Source organism: Ailuropoda melanoleuca, chromosome 10, assembly GCF_002007445.2.
Source record: "Ailuropoda melanoleuca isolate Jingjing chromosome 10, ASM200744v2, whole genome shotgun sequence".
Lineage (NCBI taxonomy): Eukaryota > Metazoa > Chordata > Mammalia > Carnivora > Ursidae > Ailuropoda > Ailuropoda melanoleuca.
This window is the reverse complement of record NC_048227.1, coordinates 56,346,567-56,357,190: the sequence shown is the minus strand read 5'-3', so window position 1 is coordinate 56,357,190 and position 10,624 is coordinate 56,346,567. Positions and strand designations below refer to the sequence as shown.

General features: G+C 46.8%; 1 protein-coding gene across 4 annotated transcripts in view; it reads right to left on the bottom strand.

Annotated features, from left to right (window-relative positions):
• Nucleotides 1-6,313: 6,313 nt before the first annotated feature.
• The window catches only part of PRDM1 (PR/SET domain 1), a 22,729-nt gene continuing 18,418 nt past the window's right edge, over nucleotides 6,314-10,624 (bottom strand). For all 4 annotated transcript variants that reach the window (XM_034670910.1, XM_034670911.1, XM_034670913.1 and 1 more), the window contains 3 exons: nucleotides 10,278-10,592; nucleotides 9,703-9,831; nucleotides 6,314-9,318 (listed from right to left, as the gene is read on the bottom strand). In XM_034670910.1, the coding sequence (XP_034526801.1) occupies nucleotides 8,746-9,318; nucleotides 9,703-9,831; nucleotides 10,278-10,592 (1,017 nt within the window). In that variant the 3' untranslated portion in view covers nucleotides 6,314-8,745. The remainder of the gene's footprint in view (nucleotides 9,319-9,702; nucleotides 9,832-10,277; nucleotides 10,593-10,624) is intronic.

Sequence of the window (10,624 nt, the reverse complement as noted above, 5' to 3'; positions counted from 1 at the left end):
TTCCTCTTTGGAACCCTGGAGACCTGAGGCTGACACAGAACTACTGAAGTCTGACACCTACCCTTCTGGTAGCACACAAGGAAATGCCAACTCAATCTGGCACTTTGCAGGGGAAATCGCCACCCCCAGGGTGATGAGAACCAATCAGTGAGGGGGCATCTGGAAGGTGCTTGGCTTCAGACACTGAATGGTTGTGTGGAGTTCGAAGTGGGATGGCTGTAGAGTAACAGTGGGCCGTTGTAGGCACAGGTTTCCAAACCCCCCCCATCTCCTCCTTTCTTCCCTAAAATGTCTGCAGAACTCGTTAGGAGTCAAGCTCCGGACCAGGCAGAAGGCGGTAATTTACTGCCGGGAAGCTGCGCTGTTTGGGCAGGCCGGCCGCAGCACAGGCAGCGCGAGGGAGCCCCGCGGGCCCTGCCCAGCCCTGCAGGAGCAGCGTCCACTCAGCTGCTCACGTAGGAAGCAGAGTCGGGAAGCTGGGATTTGGTTTCCAGGTCCGGTAGGAACCTGTCCGGCGGCTTGGGTGTCTCTCCTGACCTTCCATGCTTTGATAGTCCATTTCCAGGACGGAGAGACTCAAAGGCCAGCCCTACCCTACCTCCTTCGTGAAAAAAACTCAAAGAGGAGAGAAGGTTGTCTTCAAGCCTCCACTAGCACGAGGCCAGTTTCCTTTTGCAGCAACAGCAAGAGCAAGCACCAAGATCTGTGTGGGGCTTTGAGGAAAGCCTCAGCCCCATTGGCCAGATGCACAGAACTGCTGTCTTATGCTGGTTATTAAAAATGAAACAGAGTCTTTAAAACTGGACCTCATTCTTTGATTGTGCAGCCAGATGTGTGCATGGGCTAGTGGCTCCACGGGTCACTTGGGTCAAATGTGCCCCTGAGCTAGCTTCCCTCAGCCCCCAGAACACTGACACGGCCACCTGCCTCCCCGGAGTCCGGCAGAGATGAGGGTGTGCTCAGTTGGGGTGAGCGTCTCCCCCCATGCAGCACCCCCACGCAAATCATCTTGGAATTTGGGCCCCCCCATCCCCCACCTCCTTCCTGTCGGAGCAGATCAGCACAGGCGGGCTGCATGCAGGTGGCCCTGACACAGAAGCGTGTTCTGCACCCGGAATGAGAAGGAGGGGCGAGCCTGCGGCTTTGGAAATGGCTCGCACCAACTGCCCCAGCCGTTTCCTCGTGCCGCTGGATCTGTCTTCGGGTGGGGGTCCTGCCCTTCTTGGACCCTCTTCCAGGAGTCTCCAGGGTTGGGGTGGCACTGGGACGGCTGGTTCCCTTCCTAAGGCTCCCAGTGCTTCCTCAAGAATGCAGGGGGAGGAGTCCACGAGGCTCCGATGGCACTTCATTTGCTAGCCTCGAGCCCACGGGTGTTGTTGAGAAGGGTGTTCTGTCAGCTCTTGACACACACAGAAGACACCTGTGGTAGGGGCCACCATGTCCCCGTGGGAACACACCACCAGGAATGACACGGAGCACCAAGAAAGAAATCCCGTTCTGATTTTCAGAAAAGGGCAGAGGCAGGCCGAGGCCTCAGGCATCACAAACCTCCTGGCTTTTCCTTCTCTCCGAAGAGGTGCTCACCTTCCCCAGCACCCCTGCCCCCTCAGCTGGCCTGTGTCCTCGATGTCTTCTGGAGGATACCGCCCGCCCCAGCACAGCCGCAGGCTGGAGAGACGACCAAGCCGCGTTTTCTGGGCTCGGGGCGGTAGGGTGGCCCACAGGCGCCTGCGAGGCCGGTAATCACAACGAAACTGACACTCATGTAGAAAGCGGGGTCCGCCCACAGGAGCTGCCCTGCGCCAACTGCTGCCCGGACGCCCAGCCCCGCGCCCAGGTCGGCCGCTGCCTTCCACGAGCTCGTGGTTCAGTAATAACTGGAAGCACAAGTGCTTTTTCACTCACTCGTTTTTAACGGTTTATTCATAAAGCAATTTTTCACTTTTCACTTATTTTCAGCCCCTTTCACATCTATCTACTCACGGTTTCTGTCTTGGTGTAACCTTTCCCTCTCTCCTCCTCCTTCTCTGCTTCATTTTTCTTTATTCCCTTTTTTAAACCTCGAACCGTTAGAACAGTCTTGAGGCCTCCATGGCTCTGCTAACCAGAAGGTTTCCTTTTCAACGTCTTCCTGGGTTCTTTTTATTGGGTTCTTACTCTCTTTTTTAGCTACCAGTGTTTTTGTCCCCCTTGCCTTCTCGTGGCAACAAACTAAAAATCTTTCCCAGTCTTCTTACACGTATGCCTTTTGTTTTAAAAAAAAAAAAAAGACGAAAACGAAGAAACAAAACCCCACTAAACTAAACATCCTAGAATTCATGGTACTTTACTGTAGCAGAGGTTTGCTTTAAGCACAACCCATTATTTCCATTAAAAGAATCTTGATTCCTTTCAGATGAGCATATTAATTCCTGGGGAAAGTTCATGGTTCTCACAAATTAGCAGGACCTTTGCGAGCCCAATCTTTTTGCCAAAAGAAGCCACAACAGTGGTTTCCATACAAGCCTGCCCCTCATTTCCATTTTCAAGGACATCTGCTCTCTAAATTACAAATATCTGCCTATAGCAACAATCAGAGTTCCAAGGAAAACAAACTAAAAGGAAATAAAAGAAAACGATGGAATCTTAGCATACAAAGAGATATAATATTTCTGAAAGAGGGGGAAGACGCGCCGGGACCAACTCTTTCATTTTGTGGGTCAGGAAACTGAGGCCCAGAGAAGCCAGGACTCTGTTGAGAGCACACAGGTCACCAGGGGCTGACCTGGGCTAGAATTCAGCGTCGCCAGTCCCAGTTCTGTCCACCAGGATGGGCACTCATGGTCTCAGTTTGGGTCTATTTTTAAATCCCGGCCTGGGGAACCTCGGAAGGAGGAGTTAAATTATCCCATTAATGATTCTTCGTTGGTTGGTCTTACAGCAAGTCACTACCAGGTTACTTGTACTAACGGGGCAGCGGGGGGAGCAAGAAGGGGTTACATGGAACGGAGGGGGTGGGGGAAAGCCGAGCTGTGCTGAGGGGAAGAGTGGGGAGGCCCTGGTCCCTGCTCTTCCCAAGGAGTCAGTGCACTGCAGGGCTGCGGCCCGGAGGTCGCTTTGCAGAGCTCCAGGTGCAGATGAGAGTGGACTGTGTCTCGTTCTCCCTTCCCTTTCAGAATCCCTGAGAAGAACTCAACTGTGGAATGTATTTGCAAGTATTTTACAAAATAACACACTTCCTTTCATAGAATCATGGACTTGTCCTCAGAATTAGACAAGCTCTTCAGATCTGCCTTCCAGAGATGTGTATATATAGTTATATATGTATAGTAACATATACAGGTGTAATACACACACACACACACACACACACACACGTGTGTGTGTGTGTGTATGGTTTCCTAGGAGGCCTCAAGAACATTAAGGCAACTCAAGTTCTCTACCAAAACCTTGTACCCATCTTGTCCCCAGTCATTCAATCATTTCTAAGGTCAGTAGAAATCTCTGAATTACAGGCCTCATAAGGGCTTGTGAGAGCATCTTGCACATCCTGTGCTTTCAAACAAGCTTACTTCTCTCTAAGTCCTCCCAGGAAGGAGACTCTACTCCCTCCCTCCCATGGAAAGGAACCTTTGTGATACCAAGCCTAACGGAAAGTGCTAGTCTCTGTGATTTAAACCCACGTCCCCTCTGCTATGGTTTAATGGATTGTCTGTGCTCTGCTCTTCATCTTCAGTGGAGAACTGCTGGTTGCTTTCATCCACAGGTGAGGTCTTCCCATACCTCACGATGGGAAGGTTTGCCACAAGTCCATGAAAACAACCACCTTTCGTTAATATGCTGAAGAATTCTCACAAAAATTAACCATTGGCACTTACCTGTTACGTCCTCTTTCTTAACGGGGGCAGGAGAAAACTATAAGGTGACTATGTTCACATTTATACTAAATAAAAGCTTCTATCTTAAATTTGGAGAGGGAAATGTACATGTGGCCAGCTCTGGTTCATTACTTGTCAAACCTGGAAGGAAGAGCAAACTAGGAGAGGGCTTGTTAGTTTACAGTATTTTGTGAAACTGGGCATGGAGCATATTTGCATAAATCAGGTTAAAAATAACTTTTTGGAATCTTGCTGGTTTTTTTTTTTCTGCCTAAATGCCTAAATTACATAATTAAGGCTGTATTGAGATTAAAATCACTTCTCATTTCAGGAGCAGCTGTCAGCAACACTTTGAACAAATGGACTGGGGCGTTCTGAGGACTTGAAGTTTGGAAAAGGAAGTGAGGGGAGAATTATCTGTAAGCCCTGAAACGTTTCTTGCAGCTGCTATACACCCAGAAGTGGACTCCAGAGAGGTAGCCACTGCTCAGAAGGATCTGATTGCTTCTGGTCAGAAGTCCATAATGAAATGGACATGTTATGGACAAAGTTCTCAAAGTCTCCTAAGGGAAGTGGAAGTGTCTTCCGGATTGGTTCAAGGATCACATTCTATGTAACTTCTCTCCTGTTCATTCGTTTGTCTGTTTGTTTTTTTAAGTTGCCACTCTCTGTGGTACACCCTTCCTTTCTAGACCAGATTATCCTTGAGGCCTGGTTTTACATCAGGAATCCTCCACCATGTGCCTCCAATTACTTTCAAGGCTCTGCTCTGGCCTTTGCCCCTTATCTCCTTTTAGAGAAGGCTACACACACACCACACACACACACACACACACACACACACACACACACGAGGAATGAGCTCACTTACACAAACTTAGGGGTCCTAAACATATTTCCAAGGGAAGAAATAATCTAGAAATGTGCCCATAAACTCCCATGGAGCCATATATTCTGTATATCCCCTTATGGTGGGGAATTGAATGTATTACTTCAGCACAGAGCTTTCATTTTAAGGTTAAGACTCAGAAAAAGTTGACTTCTTCGGTCTTGCCTTGCCCTGGAAACAGCTGCATGAAGCCTTGATCCAACTGTGTGGATGTCAGCTGGGTGCACTTGAGCTCCTAGTCCATATTATCTTTTCGTGTAATGTTTCATTAAACAGCTAAGTCCACAAGAGTTCCCAAGATACATAACTCTCAAGAAAAAAAAAGGCATGCTTTGCCAAGTAAAGAACTATGATTTATGGTAGTAACTGTTACACTCTGAATCTTATTGGGCTTTGTTTTGAAAAATTATTACCACAACGGTTCTGTAGAATTTAGTAGTGCAACCAGCACCATTTGGCACGTTTATGACAATAGGGTTCTGGTTTTCTTAACTCCACAGTTACATGTTGGCAGCATTTCAAATTCTTGGCACAGATGTTTAAGTGAATATAAAGAAGAAACATGAAGGAAAAAAAAAAAAAAAACATTGGGCAGTTTCGAGTATCCAAATGTAAGAAGGAGCAGTATTCCTAACATGCGGCCAGCATGGACATGGAACCGTGAACTTGGTAATAGACGACATGGCAAGCACGAACACTATTTGTAAGGGACTTTTAGATTTTTTTCACTGAGGACATTAAGTTTTCTAAAAGCATCTCCTATTCGTATCTACCAAACGAGACTCAAATGTATTTGTGCCTGGAGACAGGTTAGTTTTTGGACCTCCATGGACAAGCAAATAGACCCTTTCCCACCACATGACAGTTGGGACTGCATGGCCATTCCAGCATGTCTCTGGGTTTCACCCTCACAATGCCCAGATTCTGGTAAAACAACAGCTGTCTTGAAATTCACTTTAAATGAACAAGTGGCAGATCTACTTTCCAAGCTAAGATGTGAAGGGAAAAAAATACCACGCGAGGTAGAGCAGGAAGGCGATGCAGACGCACAGAACTTACTCCCTGTGCCATGCTCAGTGCTGGCTACGGAAGCGCACACGTCGTCCTCACTGGGCCAAGTGTCGTTCCTCAACTCAAGTTTTCCTCAGGACTCCTTACCCGAGTCAGCTGGGTTTACACACACACACGCACACACACACACCACGTACATGCTGCCACGAGGTAGGAAGGCTAAGGATCCAAGTCTTCCTTACCTCCTCACCACCCCAACCCCATCAATAGAGTGAAACAGACAAACAAAATCCATTACTAATATTTGAAATGCTTTCCTTAGAGAACACTTTTATAGCTCATAACTGAAAAATCTTAACTGTTCACTTATGAGAGAAAACAGATCAACACTTCAGATCACCCCAAGATGGTCCCCAACGGAGGTGGGGGATGCGGGACTCGCTGCTGCCGGGGACGGTGGGCGGGGCAGGAGAGAGGCAAACACTGTCGTGTTCAGAAGTGTTCCCTAACATGTCGCTTCACTGGCCCTTCACTGAAGACACTAGACAAGCGTTGGTAAAGCATGAACATTTATATTTAATTTACATTTTGACAATTTGCACATAAATAACAATGTAAACCAGTACGTAAACATAAGATAGTTTGTTGTTCTAGCAAAGTAAAAAGCCAATAACTTTGGTCAGTTTTAACTTTGATTAGAGGAAAAAAATAAAACCACTGTTGATTGTGGGCTCAACATTCACATGTAAGAGGCCTACGAGGGAAAGTCAAATGGTAAAGAGAATCAAGAAGTCTCAAGCCACGCGGGTCTTCGTAAAAATTCCCACAAATAAGAAAGCACAGAAGGGAAAAGAAGAGAACAAATGAGCAGAACCAAAGAGTATTTGGTGTCAAAGTCAGCGTGCGATGCTTTGGTTTACCTACAAATAAGGACTGTGTTGGTATAGCACTGATCCATAAAAAATTGTCAGTTTTAACACTTAGAGGAACAGATCAGTGAGGCTCTGAGGTTTCCCTGGATTCTCCTTAGTTCGTTCTTTGCTGCAGGTTGATAGTAGTCGCCATTAATAAAGGCTGAATATAGAAACCAGACTGATCAGTGATGCATCAGTTAGGGAGGAAGGAGAGGAAGAGAGAGAAAAATTAACAATGGTAAAGGGAGTAATGGGACTTTATTTCCGTGACTTGGGTGTGACCACATAATCATAACGTGGCAAAACAAAAAGAAAGCCATCTTCAACTGCCCTTCCTGGTGCAAGAGGGTGAATCTCCCTCTCCCTGGTTGTTATGCAGTCCCCATCTTTGCACCAAGGTTTTGGGGTCTCTTACAATAATAGCAAGGAGGTGCCCAAGCTCACCAATGTGATAGTGAGGTCATCAAGTGTTAAGCAAAGCCTCAGAAAGGATTTTTCTTTTTGCCCTTGGGAAAGGTAGGTCCTTTTACATGGTTCGGCTCACAATTTAAGTGGTTATAAATATATTATATATACACATGGTATAGTGGTATAAATAGATTTATAAATATACATCATTCTTTGCTACACCTTGAATGCTGACATGTAATCTTTGGGCTTAGCAGAGTAAAAGACAGAATGGCACACATTCTATCTTTCTGGAGCACACTTGGTTTCTCCTCTAGAGTAGCAAATCATTAGATAAGACATCACTTCCTGCACTACTGGACACACTCAATGAGGTAATTGTTGTTGAACAGCTTTGCAATGCCCTTTCATCTTTAATTAAATTAACCATAAAATGTAAAAACACAAATACTGAGGAAAATCTGAGTTTTACAGAACAAAATACAATTGATGTGTTGGGGATAGGAATGTGCATTGCCTGCTTTTACCCTAAGACAACAAGAATACCCGTTTTTCATTTTTTTTTTTTTGTTTTGTTTTTAAAGTGTGGCCTGAGCCTATCTACCTCAAATCCTTCCTGGTAGAGCACCATGTTTGTGCAATTTTGACATAACAACAACAAAAAAACCCCCAATAACAGAAACAACACCCAGACTCAAGCCCCCAAACCTCACACATACAAAACCACCTGTGCTTTGGGAATATTTTGCAGTGGTTTTAAACATGGCATATTGTCTTCTTCACATTTTCAGATAATACATTGGGATGCAAAGGTCACGTGACCACTCTGAATGGCCATGTGACCCTGGGGGTGGGGTGACCCTGCTTTTTGGAGAGAAAGGGGGTTGGCAAAGCCTTCTTGTCTCCTTTTTGGTAAATCCGTGGCTAGGGGGAAAAGAATCTGAACTATCCACAGAAATGTATAAGATTCCCTTTCTTGTTTCTTCTACTGAAGTTATTATTGGGTAATTCTGCACACATTCCCCCCAAGTTATACAATGCTGTTCAAATGACAGATCTAATGAGTTAACAAACCAACTGTCTAACTTTGGCAATACCAAACCTCATTTACAAACCATTATTATAGAGGGAGGTCAACTGAAGTAATGTGTTTACTAAATCGTAGGTACTTAAACAGATGTGCAGAAATTATCTACAAAGAATGGCCACAAGACAAAAATATAACATTTATAACTCAAATTACAAGGAATTTTTCCAGTCATTGTAAACTTTTTTAATTATTGCTTTTTGAATGATAAATTGTATAATAAATTATGAAGGATTATCATTGAAAAAATAATTATGGCTAGGCAATAGTCTTAGCAATGGGAAGGCTATGCAAACATATCCACACAAATATTCAAAATACACAGGTTCAAATATATAGATGGGGGTGTAAATAAGTATATATAATATGTATATATATTGTCTTTGCCTCATTTATACCCTGAGATTTTGGTAACTTTGGAGTTCCTTCTTTAATTCCAGAGAGGTGAGGGGAAACCATCTGCCGTCAGGAGAGCTTTGCAGAACTGGAATTATGTACAAGCATTTGCTACAGGCACCCTGACTTGCCAAGTCATAAGTTAAGAAACAAAACTAAAACACTTTTTGTTTTCTGAAAATCTTAAGGATCCATTGGTTCAACTGTTTCCTGTTTGACCTTTACAGGCCCCAGAGGTAGTGGGTTGCTGTGAGCCAACTTCATGAGGGATGGGTCTGATGACTCATAAAGGCTACACCCTGAGAGGAGTCCATTCCCCATGTTTCTTTGCAAAGACACTTTCAGGCCAGTTTCTTCTTTCTCTTTTCTGACCACAGCCAGAATTTCTTTCTCCACCACAGAGGTCACATCGATGTTGTCCTCCATGTCCTCGAGCCGGTCGGCATTGTCACTGATGTCAAACTTCTCGATTTCTTCGTTGATCCGGGTCAGATCCTCCAAAGACATCCCCGTGGCTGGGGCCACGGGACAGTTCCCCTTCAGGTGGACCTTGAGGCTGCAGAGATGGATGTAGCTCTTGTGGCAATGTGCACACTTGTGGGGCCGCTCCCGGGTGTGTAGGCGCTTGTGGAGTTTCAGGTGCACAAACTGGGTGAATTTGGCAGGGCACACCTTGCACTGGTAAGGTTTCTCTCCAGAGTGGAGTCGCAGGTGGGTCTTGAGATTGCTGGTGCTGCTAAATCGCTTGTGGCAAACCTACAGTGTGGGGAAGAGGGCAGAGACGGGAGATGGGAAAAGCAGAGGATTAAGAGCTGCCAGTGGGAAGGGCAAGCGTACATACCAATGCCCAGCAACCTGTGAGACGAGAAGCCTCCCTGTGGCACCTATGGTGTGGCATTAAGCAAACAGGGCGATATGGGCACACTGCACACGAGGAGGTGTTTACTTCCTCCTGCCATTTTCCACCCACTGGAAGCTGGCTGTGTCATCATCTCTGCTCATCAGCAGGTACAGGGTTACCTGCCCGTGGCCAGGGAGAATTCCTGTGTTGGTTTAAACTGTGGGCTCTATGACACGGGGAGACCGCTTCTGGGACATTTTCTACAAAGGTTAAAATTTCTACCAGAAAACACTGCCCACCTGGCATTCATGTGGCTTCTCTCCCGTGTGTACCAGGTAGTGTTTCTGCAGGTGGGCAAGCTGAGTAAAGCCCTTGTTGCAAGTCTGGCATTTGAAAGGCCGTTCTCCGCTGTGCACTCTGAGGTGGACCTGGAAAGAAGCCACGTGCGTTAGCCCTGCTCTCAGTCGGTGGGGAGACCTCACATTTTGCTCAAGGACTCAGGCACTTATGATGCAGACATCTTAAGAAAAACCATCAAGTTAAAGCTTAACCCGAACAAACAGAGCCCCAGCGTTTTCAGAACGCTTCGTTTTGTTTGAGCCAAAGGAACAAAAGTCACAGGCCAGCAGGACTTTAAACTGATCTTCCAGCCCAAACCCCACATCTCCATTATTCTGAAGAAACTCCGCAGAGAAGTAGTTAGTCCGAAGTCACATAGCCGGAAATGGTAAAAGCAAAGTCACCCCCCCCACCCCCAATCGACTACTCCCGGCCCGAGGCTCACACTGTTGCAAAAGCGCCTCCTCACCCGCGCGGAGCGAGCGCCGCACAGACGCGCACGCGCACCGCCGGCTGCGCCCGCTGCGAGGCCTACCTTCAGATTTGAGAGCTGGCCGAACGTCTTGGCGCAGACGTTGCATTCATACTTAATCTTGCCATTCTGCTTCTTCAGGGGGTAGGGCAGTGTCTTGTAGCCAGTCATATTTCTTTTGTTTTTAATGAGATTCATGGCTTCGTCACTGCCGGTGGCCGCCAGCGCTGCTGAGGTAGCTTTGGGCTGCACCACGTGCTCCGCCGAGGCGGCCGTGCCGGCCGTGGGCGACCCGCTGGTGGGGCTGCTCGCCCTGTCCTTCATGCTGGCGGCCGCCCCGGGGAGGGAGAAGGCACTGTGCGGCGCCGGGACGAGCACCTCGCGCGCGTGGTCGGGCTGCAGCGGCCTGC